The following is a 16784-nucleotide window of genomic DNA, read 5'->3' on the forward strand; positions in this document are numbered from 1 at the left end:
CCGCCTGGAACACCTCAACGTAACGGTGTGTCCGAACGTCGTAATCGCACTCTATTGGATATGGTGCGATCTATGATGTCTCTTACTGATTTACCGCTATCATTTTGGGGATACGCTCTAGAGACAGCTACATTCACTTTAAATAGGGCACCGTCTAAATCCGTTGAGATGACACGTATGAATTATGGTTTGGGAAGAAACCTAAGTTGTCGTTTCTAAAAGTTTGGGGATGCGATGCTTATGTCAAGAAACTTCAACCTGAAAAGCTCAAACCCAAGTCGGAAAAATGTGTCTTCATAGGATACCCTAAGGAAACCATTGGGTATACCTTCTACCTTAGATCCGAAGGCAAGATCTTTGTTGCCAAGAACGGATCCTTTCTGGAAAAAGATTTTCTCTCGAAAGGAGTAAGTGGGAGGAAAGTAGAACTCGATGAAGTACTGCCTCTTGAACCGGAAAGTAGTGCAGCTCAGGAAAATGTTCCTGCGGTGCCTACGTCCACTGGAGAGGAAATTAATGATGATGATCAAGGTACTTCGAATCAAGTTGCTACTGAACTTCGTAGGTCCACAAGGACACGTTCCACACCAGAGTGGTATGGCAACCCTGTCCTGGAAATCATGTTGTTAGACAACGATGAACCTTCGAACTATGAAGAAGCGATGGCGGGCCCAGATTCCAACAAATGGCTTGAAGCCATGCAATCCGAGATAGGATCCATGTATGAAAACAAAGTATGGACTTTGACAGACTTGCCCGATGATCGGCGAGCGATAGAAAACAAATGGATCTTTAAGAAGAAGACGGACGCGGATGGTAATGTTACCATCTATAAAGCTCGACTTGTCGCTAAGGGTTATCGGCAAGTTCAAGGGGTTGACTATGATGAGACTTTCTCTCCCCTAGCGAAGCTGAAGTCCGTCCGAATCATGTTAGCAATTGCCGCATACTATGATTATGAGATATGGAAAATGGACGTCAAAACGGCATTCCTTAACGGTTATCTTAAGGAAGAACTGTATATGATGCAGCTGGAAGGTTTTGTCGACCCTAAGAATGCTAACAAGGTATGCAAGCTCCAGCGATCCATTTATGGGCTGGTGCAAGCATCTCGGAGTTGGAACATTCGCTTTGATGAGATGATCAAAGCGTTTGGGTTTATGCAGACTTATGGAGAAGTCTGCGTTTACAAGAAAGTGAGTGGGAGCTCTTCTCATATTATATGTAGATGACATACTTTTGATGGGAAATGATATAGAACTTTTGGACAGCATTAAGGCCTACTTGAATAAGAGTTTTTCAATGAAGGACCTTGGAGAAGCTGCTTATATATTAGGCATCAAGATCTATAGAGATAGATCAAGACGCCTCATAGGTCTTTCACAAAGCACATACCTTGATAAGATATTGAAGAAGTTCAATATGGATCAGTCTAAGAAGGGGTTCTTGCCTGTGTTGCAAGGTGTGAAATTGAGCTCAGCTCAATGTCTGACCATGGCAGAAGATATAGAAGAGATGAGTGTCATCCCCTATGCATCAGCCATAGGGTCTATTATGTATGCCATGTTGTGTACCAGACCTGATGTAAACCTTGCCGTAAGTTTGGTAGGAAGGTACCAAAGTAATACCGGCAAGGAACACTGGACAGCGGTCAAGAATATCCTGAAGTACCTGAAAAGGACTAAGGACGTGTTTCTCGTTTATGGAGGTGACGAAGAGCTTGTCGTAAAGGGTTACGTCGATGCTAGCTTCGACACAGATCAGGATGACTCTAAGTCACAAACCGGATAAGTGTATATTTTGAATGGTGGGGCAGTAAGCTGGTGCAGTTGCAAGCAAAGCGTCGTGGCGGGATCTACATGTGAAGCAGAGTACATGGCAGCCTCGGAGGTAGCGCATGAAGCAATTTGGGAGAAGGAGTTCATCACCGACCTAGGAGTCATACCCAATGCGTCAGGGCCGATCAAACTCTTCTGTGACAACACTGGAGCTATTGCACTTGCCAAGGAGCCCAGGTTTCACAAGAAGACCAGGCACATCAAGCGTCGCTTCAACTCCATTCATGAAAATGTTCAAGATGGAGACATAGAAATTTGCAAAGTGCATATGGATCTGAATGTCGCAGATCCATTGACTAAACCTCTTCCGCGAGCAAAACATGATCAACACTAGAACTCTATGGGTGTTCGATTCATCACAATGTAACTAGATTATTGACTCTAGTGCAAGTGGGAGACTGTTGGGAATATGCCCTAGAGGCAATAATAAAAGGATTATTATTATATTTCCTTGTTCATGATAATTGTCTTTTATTCATGCTATAATTGTGTTATCCGGAAATCGTAATACATGTGTGAATACATAGACACCAACATGTCCCTAGTAAGCCTCTAGTTGACTAGCTCGTTGATCAGCAGATAGTCATGGTTTCCTGACTATGGATATTGGATGTCATTGATAACGAGATCACATCATTAGGAGAATGATGTGATGGACAAGACCCAATCCTAAGCATAGCACAAGATCGTATAGTTCGTTTGCTAGAGCTTTTCCAATGTCAAGTATCTTTTCCTTAGACCATGAGATCGTGTAACTCCCGGATACCGTAGGAGTGCTTTGGGTGTACCAAACGTCACAACGTAATTGGGTGACTATAAAGGTATACTACGGGTATCTCCGAAACTGTCTGTTGGGTTGACACGGATCGAGACTGGGATTTGTCACTCCGTATGACGGAGAGGTATCTCTGGGCCCACTCGGTAATGCATCATCATAATGAGCTCAAGGTGACCAAGTGTTTGGTCACGGGATCATGCATTACGGTATGAGTAAAGTGACTTGCCGGTAACGAGATTGAATGAGGTATTGGGATACCGACGATCGAATCTCGGGCAAGTAACATACCGATTGACAAAGGGAATTGTATACGGGGTTGCTTGAATCATTGACATCGTGGTTCATCCGATGAGATCATCGAGGAGCATGTGGGAGCCAACATGGGTATCCAGATCCCGCTGTTGGTTATTGGCCGGAGAGCCGTCTCGGTCATGTCTACATGTCTCCCGAACCCGTAGGGTCTACACACTTAAGGTTCGGTGACGCTAGGGTTGTAGAGATATGAGTATGCAGTAATCCGAAAGTTGTTCGGAGTCCCGGATGAGATCCGGACGTCACGAGGAGTTCCGGAATGGTCCGGAGGTAAAGACTTATATATGGGAAATCGAGTTTCGGCCATCGGGAAAGTTTCGGGGGTCACCGGTATTGTACCGGGACCACCGAAAGGGTCCCGGGGTCCACCGGGTGGGGCCACCTATGCCGGAGGGCCCCATGGGCTGAAGTGGGAGGGGAAACAGCCCCTAGTGGGCTGGTGCGCCCCCCCCCTTGCCCCCCCTGCGCCTAGGGTTGGGAACCCTAGGGGAGGGGGCGCCTCCACTTGCCTTGGGGGGCACTCCACCCCCTTGGCCGCCGCCCCCCTAGGAGATCCCATCTCCTAGGGTCGGCGCCCCCCCTTGGGGACCCTATATATAGAGGGGGGGGAGGGAGGGCAGCCGCACGCATGCCCCTGGCGCCTCCCTCTCCCACTCCAACACATCCTCCTCCTCCGCAGAGCTTGGCGAAGCCCTGCCGGAGTACTGCCTCTCCATCACCACCACGTCGTCGTGCTGCTGCTGGAGCCATCTTCCTCAACCTCTCCCTCCTCCTTGCTGGATCAAGGCGCGGGAGACGTCATCTGCTCCGTACGTGTGTTGAACGCGGAGGTGTCGTCCGTTCAGCGCTAGGATCTCCGGTGATTTGGATCACGACGAGTACGACTCCCTCAACCCCGTTCTCTTGAACACTTCCGCTCGCGATCTACAAAGGTATGTAGATGCACTCCGATCACTCGTTGCTAGATGAACTCATAGATAGATCTTGGTGAAACCGTAGAAAAAATTTTATTTTCTGCAACGTTCCCCAACACATGGAACCAATCAAATACGTGTAGGTATGACATGGTGCTTTTTTTAATCTCTTGTGGATGTCAATATTTTTCTACAGTTACATATATACAACCGAATCACAAAGTTAAAAAATGATTAGGTACACCATAGAATAGTCTCACATCTTGGTTTATTTATTACCCTGTTTAAATATGAACCGACATGCTTGTCAAATTTATAATTTGTTATTTGCTTGCCTCAAGGCAATCTCTCTCTCTCTATCTATCTATCTATCTATCTATCTCTCTCTCTGTGTGTGTGTGTGTGGACAGAAACACTCCCATACCTGAGGCCTCAGTTAATGTACAGTGATTTAGTTACTTTCAGATTTTGGTATTTTTTGAGAAGTGCTCCACAAATATGAACGAAAGGAGCTTGTATTTGATGTAATAGTCTAGGAAGTTTTATTTAAGGTATCATCCATGTCAACGAAAAATAGTACTACACATGTGAATAAAAGGCACCTATGACATACAAAGTACTACAATAAAATCGGAGGGCTAGGGAAGTGTTGGACTGGAGCCTCACCCCCATGCGGTATGCTCTGTCCAAGTACGTGCTCATGTTCACCGCATCTACATACTGGATGAAACCTTTTGCTAATTGCGAAGTATGTGCAAGTCAGTATTGAACGCTCTGTATTATTGTTCCATGCAATAGTTTAGGTGGGAATTATATTGATGATTTCATTTTACCTTCATATCTGCTGAATTTTCTTACCAAACACAAAAGTTTTGTGTCTTCAGGTGTTGATAGAAGTGAACATAATTCATGAAACAATCCTAATACTCTGAAAATATTTTTATGGTTCGGTATTCCTATGAGGGGTGTGAGTGGAGACGGAAATGAGTGGATTAACACGTGGAGCAACTGCTGCCTATGAGGCGAGTGAGTGGAGACAGCCAGGTCTGTGCGGCGGAGGGGCTATAGAAGCTCGAACGAAAGATTAATATTGATTTGAGAGAATGTGCTTTCAAAATTTTGTCTTGACTACAACACTGTAGTTGTTTTTTTTTGGTATGTATAGTAAGCATATAGGTGTCAATTTTGGAGCAGATGATAGATTGTTGTTGTGGTGATATGATATTTTCATGACTATTCATATCAATGATTATGCTTGCCCCCATGAGAAACACACGAAGAAGAAAAGATTGTGAGATAGGGAGGGGAAGAGAAAGATGACGAGGAGATGCATTTATCTACCCCATCACAAGAATGAAATATCATCACATGTCAATTGTCTATCACTCCCATATCACATGACATTTCTCTTTGTATATACATTTTAGTAGCATATTTTTGTTGTGTATATATTTTGTTAGCCCGTGGCAACGCAAGGGCATTCTACTAGTAGATAGTAGAGAAACACATCTTGACAACAACACATACTCGTAAACAGCAGCACATCTCATGAGCAACAACACTTACTTGTGGTAATTTTGGACGTCAATTAACATTGATATATATAGCCATATAAGGAATGAGGCAATTCTAGACATTAATCACCTAGATACGTATCATGTATGGGATTCTGGACATGGGATTCTAGCTTCGTCATGGGCTAGCTGCGGGATTTATGTAAGAAAATGTTTAATATGTGGATAAATAATACTTAAGACCAATTTATAAAATTATATGCGGATACATGGTACACGGGTATGGGTTATACTAAACCATACACATACCCACTATACCCGATGTGTTTCAAATTTCCTATTTATGTACCCATGGGTATTTTTTTAATCCATACCCTTGCCATAATAGGATTTTTACCCGCTGGGTACACGGGTAATGGGTACCCATTGCCATCCCTAATCCTAGAAAGTACATCTAATACTGAAATAAAAGTATAGAAGATAGCGAGGTGCATGCGATGATTTCGCCAATCTTGATATTTCACAACTTCAGCCTTTGGTTCATGCGATATTAGTGTGCATGTGGTGTACTTTGTCTCCTTGCATCCACATTGCGCTCCATGTTTCTAATAAAAAATGACTTTGCACTTGAAATTTTGTAACATGTAAAACATAGATTGTGTTAATGTACTCCGAAGATTTGAAGTTGTCCATAATTTACCAAGGATAAAATTTTGAAATTAAACAACTTCTGAGTTGCGCTCCTATCGGTAGCGCCACATCCATAGTATCCCTAGACATGTTATCGATCGCATTCGTACATGCTGAGAGGACATTCAACCACTCCGAATCTACTACCAACTGACAAACTGATAAGCAACATCAAGTGAAATGCCTTAAGTGGAACAGACAACCACAGCTAGAAACATCCTTTCGTTGCACTAAAGATTGAGTTGAGGCCCTAAGTAGTGCACATTTTTACATACAGTCCATTGAGTTTTTTGTGTACTAGGGGCAAAAAGGATGAGAAATGGAATCCCTACAAGCATATTTGCACATAAAAATTTGCGAAAACACGGAACACACAACACAGAGAACAGAGACCAAAGGTTTTTTTTATTTCTCCACTTGCAAATCAAATCTCTGCAACCCTATAACCTACAAACTGTAGGAGCGTCGCTTAAAGACCATACCACTGAAAAGAGTGGAAATAGAGTGTCAGAATTGGATGAAATTGCAGAACTGAAGTTTTTGATGGGTCAAACCTTATGGGCACGTTTCACTCATCTCCCATTGCAAGCTCTAGTGTGTAATCATCTCTATCCTGAAATAGAAAGACGGATCGGTTTCATCTTAGGAAAGCTCGAAAGATGCACATATTTAAGAGGGGTATCAATAACACTGACTTGGCTGATAGCCATAGCTATCAGCTTCCTAGAACAAGGAACCGCAGTTTTCGAACAAGAAAAGGTTGGCAATACTTACAACAGGCCCTCGTGCAAAATATATTCCAAACTGGAGCCAATATACCTATACATTGAGAATTTGAGATAGACCATTGTTAATGGTGCAATCATCAGAATTTAGAAGAATATTTCATAGTTCCTACTGCATATTTGAACTAGAAAATTCTTAGAACTCAGAAGGCGGCTAAGAGAATTGCTTGCCTTGTCTTTATCTTGAGCTTCAACCTCCAGATAAGAGGATGGGTAACCAACACATAACAATGCATAGCCCTGAAAAGGAAGCCATACAAATGCAACATCAATAGGGTTTCAGTTTGCTGAGGTAGAATCATAATGATTCACTAAGACTGTAACATATGGCCTGTATATGAAGCACACATAGTGCACCCGATTCACATTTGGCAATTCTAGAGCACCAAAAAATTAAAAGGTTAATGTGACGAATAAAGTTTCGTCCAATGGTTGTACTCATCACCATGCAATGCAAATGATAAAACTGAACCGGATGACAGTAACACAGTAGCACATACACAAACGACATAACTAAATCAGATCATGGGACAATAATTGCATAATCGCACACAATCTATTTAACAGTAATGAACATGAAGATCCCAATAACGCATAACAAAGTGGGTTTATGTGCTCTCTTAAGTCGCGGATATAACAACAGCTTATGTCTCATTTGCCCTGATTTATCTTAACAGTGCAGCTAGTACAACAACCTGATTAGCACAAATTTCTTAATTCAGTAGCTTGTCTAGATGTAAACAAGGGTTGAAAGGATGGATTGAGAAGCAATTATCCATTGGAAGGAAGGAGATCTTAGTAAGAGCATCTCCAGTCGTCGTCGTCCCCCACCCCCCCCCCCCCCCCCCCCGCTAGAAAAAAGTGCCGCTTGGGGGCGATCGGCTTCCCAGCCGCCGCCCCCAGGTCTGCCCTAGACGCTCTTTTAAAAAAACATGATTGGGAAAATTTCGGCAAACACGGCATACATTAGGCGATATTTAGGTGGTTCATAGTTTTTTTACATATAGAAACATAATAATAAGTCTACTAAAAAGAAGAAGAAGAAGAAGAAGAAGAAGAACGGCCGCGCTGACAGGCCGAAGAACTCGCTGAACACGTCGAAGTCGCCGCCGCCATCGTCGTCCTTCTCCTCCTTCACGCGGCCGTCCCTACTGGACCCCTGCCTAGGGTCCCCATGGTGGACTGGTTTGGCCGGCGGCAGCACCTCATTGTCGCTGTCATCGAGAACGACGACGCCTCCCTCGTCGCGGCCACGACACCGACCGGCGATCTCCTCCAGGACGCGGCGCTGGCGCTCCATCTCCGTCCGCGTCCAGTCCTCCCGCGCCCACTTCATGGCGGCCTCGTCGTCGAAGGCCGCCTCGTCGTTGTGCTCGCACTTCACGGGGCCAAGCGCCAGCTCCGTCTTCGGCCTTATGAGGCGGGAGGCTGGACCCGAGGAACCGCCGCCGCCCTCGTTGATGGCGATCCGGAGGAGCGGGAGGAGGAACGGGAGGAGGAGGACCCGCCCAGCATCCTCCTCGGCTTCCATGAACCGCAACTTTGGCGGGGGACCGGGGCGGCCGGGTACGTCAGCGGCGGATCATTGCCGCCCTCGAGGTACTCGAGGACGGCGTGTAGCGTGCGGCCGGGGGCGCCCCACCGCAGGCAGCGGCCGTCGCTGTTGTTGCGCCCCCTCACCAGTGGCGTGTTGTTGATGGAGGCCAGCCGCTCCACCTTTCGGTGTTTGAAGTACGCTGCCCACGCCTCGTGGTTGCCGGCGTCGTACTCCGGAAGGGCTCGCTCCTCCTCCGATAGAGATGCCCGCACATGGTCGATCTCGGCCTGGAAGTAGTGGGGGTGCTCGACGTCGGGCAGCGGGAGGATGAGGACGCCCCCGGCGCTGAGCCTCCACCGCCCCGGCGCACGCATGTCGGGAGGCGCCGGGTAGTTCGCTTCGTGGAGGAGATGGGCTTCCCACTCGTGTAGAGAGCGGCGGGTGAAGCCATTGGCCGCTGCCCCTCGCCCGGGCACCTTTCGCCCATCGTCTGTGCGTGCACCGGGAGAGAGGGAAAGAGAGTTCGGTGGCAACGGCTGTGAGTGCACGGGGAGAGAGGGGGGTTGCGGGTAGGGTGCGTTCGGCGGCGAGGCAGGGGCGGCTTACATAGCGGCCGGGGGTGGCATGTGTACGCGTGACAAGAGAGGGCGCGTTGCCTCACCGCGCCGCCCGTGAGGAATCAATGGAAGGCTGACCGGCGGCAGCCTTGGCATTGATTCCCCATGGAAACCGAGGTGATGAGGACGACGAGGCGCGGGGGTCGCTGACTCGGCGGGCCCGCCGTTCTTTCGCACCAAAAAATATTGTACGGGGCCGCCGGGCGCCCCCCAGCGCGCCGGGTTTGGCCTGGGTTCGTCGGCGCTAGTTTCGGCCCTAACCGGCAAAAATTGGGCTCCTGTGGGCGCGACTGGGCCGATTTTTGGGCGTCGGCGCTAAAAAATGGCCTTGGGAGGCCTGTTGGGGTGCAGCTGGAGATGCTCTAAAGGCCACAACTCAAGCTATAATTGTGTTCGCCATCTTTGTATTTTATTTGCCTAAAGGAATTTGCAAAGAAATTAATGACATTATTGCTCAGTTTGGGTGGCGAGATGAGGAGGATAATGAAAAGATGGATTGGCTCGCATGGTGGACAATTCTCTTTCCTAAAAGTGAAGGGGGTAAGGACTTTAGAGATTTATATATTCTTTTAGCCTTGCGATGCTTGCCAAGCAATGATCGAGATTCATACCTAACCCTGATTTGTTCCACGCAAGAATTTTAAAAGCCAAGTACTTCCCTAACTATGATCTCTTACAATCTACCCTTAAGAAAGGCTCATCATTCATGTGGCCACAACATCATGTTTGCTTTTTCATCCTTCAAGCGTGGATATATTTGGAGGATTGGTACAGGGGAGAGGATCCTATACAGTTCGGACTGGAAGGTTATTACCCCGAAAATGCTACATTCACGGGCTCCTACGAAGAGAATACATAAACATCCTAACTAAGTAACTATGCCCCCTGATTTTTAAGGGGTGGGCCCCTCCCTTCCCTTATGTCCAATCACATCTTCGCACGTTGTTGATTTTTTATTACTTTTATTATTACCCACCCCACGAGGTTAAACAGTAGTTAGGGATCTAATCGATGCTATTATTATTGGTTTGTGGCATGAAGAGCTCACGGGGATAATGAGTTTGGCTAAAAAAAGGAGAGGAGAGGAGGGGATTGCTAATTTGGGCGCGGTAATCTCTCTGGGCCTCTCAACGTGCGGGTCGATGTATATATAGAGCTAATTAAGCTCCTTCATCCTCACACCGCACCACAATCTCTCCTCCTACGTAGTGTGCAAAGCAACCAACGCAAGACAAGAGAAGCAGCAATGGCGGTGCAGCAGTGTACGGTGGCGCTCTTGGTGGCCGTCGCCCTCGTGGCGGGGCCGGCCGTCTCGTACGCTGCCGAAGCTGGCTACGCCCCAGCCGGGCCACAGCCCAAGGCCACGACTGAGGAGCAGAAGCTAGCTGAGAAGGCCAACAACGCCTTCAAGGCGGCCGTGGCGGCCGCAGCCGCAGCCCCTCCAATGGACAAGGGCAAGATATTCGTGAAAACCTTCGTGCAGATCTTCGGCAGCTGGTCTCTTGAGGGGGTCACCGACACGTCCAGCACCAAAGCCATTTTCAACTCCAGGGTCGGCTTCACTCTGGTGTGGGCCTCACAGAAAGCCCAGGGTGCTACCCCGGAGGCCAAGTATGAATCCTTCGTGGCCATGTTCGACAAGTCGCTCTGCATCATCGTCGGCATCCTGAAGGTCCACTCCGGTGAGGAAGTCAAGGGGCCGATCCCTGCCGGCGAGCTCAAGGCCATCGACCAGATCGACGCCGCCTTCAGCACTGCAGCCACCACTGCCGACGCTGCCCCGATAAAGGACAGGTCCACCGTCTTCGACTCTGCCTTCAGCAAGGCCATCAAGGAGACCACTGGTGATGCATACGAGGCCTACAAGTTTGTCCCTGCCCTCGAGTCCGCCGTCAAGAAGAGCTACGCCACGTTTCTTCCCAGGAATCCCCAGGACAAGCGCACGCTCATTGAGTCATTCCTGAGCGACACCATCGTCTCCATGGTCGTCCCCGCCCCCGCCACTCCCACCGCCGCCGCCGCTGCCGGTGGCTACAAAGTCTGAGCTCATCACGCATATACTGTACGTAGATATGCATATGCGTACGTGTGTACGTTACTGTGGCGGTGAGCGAGTTTGATCGATAATCAAAATCAATTCTTTGTTTTCGTTTCATGCACCGGCGATCGAGATCGATGACTTCTTAGAGCATCTCTAGCCGTTCTCCCCCCCCCCCCCCCCCCCCCGGGGCTTGAAATAGCGCCGGCTGGGGGCCAACCGACGGAAAAATCGGCGTAGGGGGCTCGGGTTTCCAGCTGACCCCCAAGCTCGCCCCCCTCAGCCGCCGATTTTGGCCCACTTTCGGCGGAAATTGGCCCAATTTTGGCCCATGTTCGGTGTGGTTTGGAACAAATTGAACAAAAATTAATTTTTATCACATAGTTCATCACAGAAATCAATACAAATCAAATAGTTCAACAAATCAAACTCATAATTTGAACACAAAAAAACTCATATTTCATCACATGTCGAGCTAGGTGTTGCCCTTGAGCCTCTATAGGTGCTCCACCAAATCGTGCTGCAGTTCTTGATGCACATGTGGGTCTCGGATCTCCTGACGCATATTGAGTAAGGCAGACCAGGTTGCCGGTAGCTGGTGATCAACTTTGGCAAGAGGACCCTGCATGTAATATGGTTCAGTGTCAAACACTGGCTCTTCCTTCTCGCTCTCAATGATCATGTTGTGCAAGATGACACGGCAAGTCATGACTTTCCACATTTGATCTTTCAACCAGGTCAGAGCGGGGTACCAGACAACAACAAATCGAGATTGGAGCACACCAAACGCCCGCTCGATATTCTTCCTGCAAGCCTCCTGACACTTGTCAAAGTAGGAGTTCTTGCCTCCTGGCATAGGGTTTGAGATAGTCTTCACAAATGTGGACCATCTCGAATAGATGCCATCTGCTAGGTAGTATTCCTTGTTGTAGTGGCGCCCATTGACCTTGAAGTTCACCGAAGGAGCATGACCTTCAACAAGCTTGGCAAAAACATTCGAGCATTGCAGTACGTTGATGTCATTGTGAGTTCCTGGCATACCGAAGAAGGATTGCCAAATCCAGAGGTCCTGTTTGGCCACCGCCTCAAGTACCAAACTGCAAGCTCCTTTGGAACCTCTGTACATCCCCTGCCAAGCAAATGGACAGTTTTTCCATGCCCAATGCATACAGTCGATGCTTCCAAGAATCCCAGGAAATCATCTTGTTGCATTCTATACTAGGATCCGAGCAGTGTCTTCAGCATTGGGTGATCGCAAGTATTATGGTCCAAACATTGCCACCACTATTCTGCAGAACTTGTACAAACACACAATGGTGGTGGACTCGGCCATGCATCCATACACTAGTAGAAAACAGGGCTATGGTCCAGGCCGGCTCAGCCCATTAGTCCCGGTTCAGTGTAGAACCGGGACTAATGTGGGCATTGGTCCCGGTTCGTGAGCCCAGGGGGCCGGCCGGGCCACGTGGGCCATTGGTCCCGGTTCGTCTGGACCTTTTGGTCCCGGTTGGTGGGACGAACCGGGACCAATGGGCCTCGCTCCTGGCCCACCACCATTGGTCCCGGTTGGTGGCCTGAACCGGGACCAAAGGCTCCCCTTTAGTCCCGGTTCTTGCCACAAACCGGGACCAATGAGGTGCCTATATATACCCTCGCCCGCGAGCAGAGCACTCCAGTGCTCTGTTTTTCTCTGGCCGGCGAGGGGAGGGGTTTGTGGTGCTCTAGCTCACCTCCTATGCACATGAGGTGTTCGATGGAATGCCCGAGCCACACTACTTAAACTTTCTCCTCTCGAAGCTCGACCTCCAAGCTCCATTTTCCTCGAGATTTGTCTAGATTTAGCGGTCCGTCACGCCCCGTCCCCGTCTTCACCGCCGTCGATCACCCGCGCTGATCTCATCACCGACACCACCGTGGTGAGCCTCTTGTTCTTATCTTCTTTCTGAAAGGAAAAATATTCTTACTTGTCTGTTTAGATAGATACTTGTATCATTTTCTTTCATTTATTATTGCATCTTATATAGTGCGATGGTTTTGGTATCCGCCCCCGTCGGCCCTCGTCCTGTCTATGATTCGGATTTGGTATGTATATTATCTTCATAACTATTGGTTCATTTATTGTTTATGAAAATTATGCCGACCAACGTGACATAGATTTTATTTATCTAGGATGTATGTGAATCGGAAATGCCAACCGACCCTATTGTCGAGAGGTTAAATTTAGTTGAAGAAGAAAACAATTTGTTGAAGGAAAAAATAAAAAAAATTGCGGAGGAGAAGATGATATTGGAGTTGCATGTTGCGGATGTCGTCGATGATCACAAGATCAAGATGGATGCAATGCGCTTGAAGATTAGAAAGATTAGAAAATATGCCATTCATACCGAGGCTTGGTATCATTATGCCGTTGGATCAATTGTTACCTTGGTTGCGATTATGATCGCATTTGTTTTCGCATTGAAATGTTTTACATAGTTTCAATGTATGGTTTAATTAATTAGATGCTCTGGAGAGCTATATGTTGTTAGATGAGAACTATGTATGCACTTTGGTTTTAATGTGATGATGAAATTCTATTAATTTGGACACTTAATTATATATAATGCACGCAGATGAACCGGCAATGGATGTACGGTGACAGACACACCCGCGAGTACATTAAGGGCGTGCATGAGTTTCTCGATGCGGCTGAGGCAAACAAGCAGAATGGTTTTATGTGTTGTCCATGCACCGAATGTGGGAATACGAGGTCTTACTCTAACCGGAAAATCCTTCACTCCCACCTGCTTTACAAGGGTTTCATGCCACACTATAATGTTTGGACGAGGCACGGAGAAATAGGGGTTATGATGGAAGACGGCGAAGAAGAAGAGTACGATGACAACTATGTGCCCCCTGAATACGGTGATGCTGCAACGGGGGGAGCTGGTGAAGATCAAGAGGAACCAGACGATGTGCCCAATGATGCTGCCACGGGTGAAGCTGCTGAAGATCAAGAGGAACCAGACGATGTGCCCGATGATGATGATCTCCGCCGGGTCATTGTCGATGCAAGGATGCAATGCATTAGTCAAAAGGAGAAGCTGAAGTTCGATCGCATGTTAGAGGATCACAAAAAAGGGTTATACCCCAATTGCGAAGATGGCAACACAAAGCTCGGTACCGTACTGGAATTGCTGCAGTGGAAGGCAGAGAATGCTGTGGCTGACAAAGGATTTGAGAAGCTACTAAAAATATTGAAGAAGAAGCTTCCAAACGATAACGAATTGCCCGACAGTACATACGCAGCAAAGAAGGTCGTATGCCCTCTAGGATTGGAGGTGGAGAAGATACATGCATGCCCTAATGACTGCATCCTCTACCGCGGTGCATACAAGGATCTGAACGCATGCCCGGTATGCGGTGCGTTGCGGTATAAGATCAGACGAGATCACCCTGGTGATGTTGACGGCGAGCCCCTCAGGAAGAGGGTTCCTGCGAAGGTGATTTGGTATGCTCCTATAATACCACGGTTGAAACGTCTGTTCAGAAACGAAGAGCATGCCAAGTTGATGCGATGGCACAGTGAGAACCGAAAGAAAGATGGGAAGTTGAGAGCACCCGCTGACGGGTCGCAGTGGAGAAAAATCGAGAGAAAGTACTGGGATGAGTTTGCAAAGGACCCAAGGAATGTATGGTTTGCTTTAAGCGCGGATGGCATTAATCCTTTCGGGGAGCAGAGCAGCAATCACAGCACCTGGCCCGTGACTCTATGTATGTATAACCTTCCTCCTTGGATGTGCATGAAGCGGAAGTTCATTATGATGCCAGTTCTCATCCAAGGCCCTAAGCAACCCGGCAACGAAATTGATGTGTACCTAAGGCCATTAGTTGAAGAACTTTTACAGCTATGGAATGGAAACGGTGTACGTACGTGGGATGAGCACAGATAGGAGGAATTTAACCTTAAGGCGTTGATGTTCGTGACCATCAACGATTGGCCCGCTCTCAGTAACCTTTCAGGACAGACAAACAAAGGATACCACGCATGCACGCACTGTTTAGATGACACTGAAAGTATATACCTGGACAAATGCAGGAAGAATGTGTACCTGGGCCATCGTCGATTTCTTCCGACCAACCATCAATGTCGAAAGAAAGGCAAGCATTTCAAAGGCGAGGCAGATCACCGGAAGAAGCCCGCCATGCGCACCGGTGTTCACGTGCTTGCTATGGTCAATGATTTACACTACGTAATCTTTGGAAAGGGTCCCGGTGGACTAGCTGTTCCGAATGACGCTGAGGGACACGCACCCATGTGGAAGAAGAAATCTATATTTTGGGACCTACCCTACTGGAAAGACCTAGAGGTCCGCTCCTCAATCGACGTGATGCACGTGACGAAGAACCTTTGCGTGAACCTGCTAGGCTTCTTGGGCGTGTATGGGAAGACAAAAGATACACCCGAGGCACGAGAGGACCTGCAACATTTGCACGAAAAAGACGGCATGCCTCCGAAGCAGTATAAAGGTCCTGCCAGCTACGCTCTTACGAAAGAAGAGAAAGAAATCTTCTTTGAATGCCTGCTCAGTATGAAGGTCACGACTGGCTTCTCGTCGAATATAAAGGGAATAATAAATATGCTAGAGAAAAAGTTTCAGAACCTAAAGTCTCATGACTGCCACGTGATTATGACACAACTGCTTCCGGTTGCATTGAGAGGGCTTCTATCGGAAAACGTTCGATTAGCCATTGTGAAGCTATGTGCATTCCTCAATGCAATCTCTCAGAAGGTGATCGATCCAGAAATCGTACCAAGGCTAAGGAGTGATGTGGCGCAATGTTTTGTCAGTTTCGAGCTGGTGTTCCCACCATCCTTCTTCAATATCATGACGCACGTCCTAGTTCATCTAGTCGACGAGATTGTCATCCTGGGGCCCGTATTTCTACACAATATGTTCCCTTTTGAGAGGTTCATGGGAGTCCTAAAGAAATATGTCCGTAACCGTGCTAGGCCAGAAGGAAGCATCTCCATGGGCCATCAAACAGAGGATGTTATCGGGTTTTGTGTTGACTTCATTCCTGGCCTTAACAAGATAGGTCTGCCTAAATCGCGGTATGAGGGGAGACTGACTGGAAAAGGCACTCTGGGAAGAGACTCAATAATATGCAGGGACGGATATTCTTGGTCCCAAGCACACTACACAGTTCTACAGAACTCTACCTTGGTGACCCCGTATGTCGATGAACACAAGAACAGTCTGCGCTCCAAACACCCGGAGCAGTGCGACGACTGGATTACATGTGAACACATCAGGACTTTCAGCAGTTGGTTGGAAACACGTCTCAGAGGTGACAACATTGTTTGTGATGAGTTGTACTTGTTGTCCAGGGGACCATCTTTGACTGTATTGACTTACAAAGGATACGAGATAAATGGGAATACATTTTACACGATCGCCCAAGATCAAAAGAGCACCAACCAAAACAGCGGTGTCCGCTTTGATGCAGCAACCGAGAGCGGAAAGGACACATATTATGGTTACATAGTGGACATATGGGAACTTGACTACGGACCTGATTTTAAGGTCCCTTTGTTTAAGTGCAAATGGGTCAATCTGTTAGGCGGCGGGGTACAGGTAGACCCACAGTACGGAATGACAACAGTGGATCTGAAAAATCTTGGGTACACTGACGAACCGTTCGTCCTAGCCAATGATGTGGCACAAGTTATCTATGTGAAGGACATGTCTACCAAACCGAGAAAAAGAAAAGATAAGGA

The 16784-nt window shown here is 47.6% G+C and overlaps 1 protein-coding gene across 1 annotated transcript; it reads left to right on the forward strand.

The window, feature by feature from the left end:
- Positions 1–10166: 10166 nt before the first annotated feature.
- Positions 10167–11140, forward strand: LOC125553413 (pollen allergen KBG 41-like). Its single transcript, XM_048717197.2, has one exon. The coding sequence runs from the start codon at positions 10232–10234 to the stop codon at positions 11027–11029; it is 798 nt and encodes a 265-aa protein (XP_048573154.2). The 5' UTR covers positions 10167–10231; the 3' UTR covers positions 11030–11140.
- Positions 11141–16784: the final 5644 nt, after the last annotated feature.

The sequence above is a fragment of the Triticum urartu genome, chromosome 4A (assembly GCF_056163025.1).
Source record: "Triticum urartu cultivar PI428250 chromosome 4A, HENAU_Tu73, whole genome shotgun sequence".
Lineage (NCBI taxonomy): Eukaryota > Viridiplantae > Streptophyta > Magnoliopsida > Poales > Poaceae > Triticum > Triticum urartu.

Excerpts from the sequence above, each read along its gene's own strand:
- LOC125553413 (XM_048717197.2), top strand. The coding sequence starts at position 10,232 with ATGGCGGTGCAGCAGTGTACGGTGGCGCTCTTGGTGGCCGTCGCCCTC.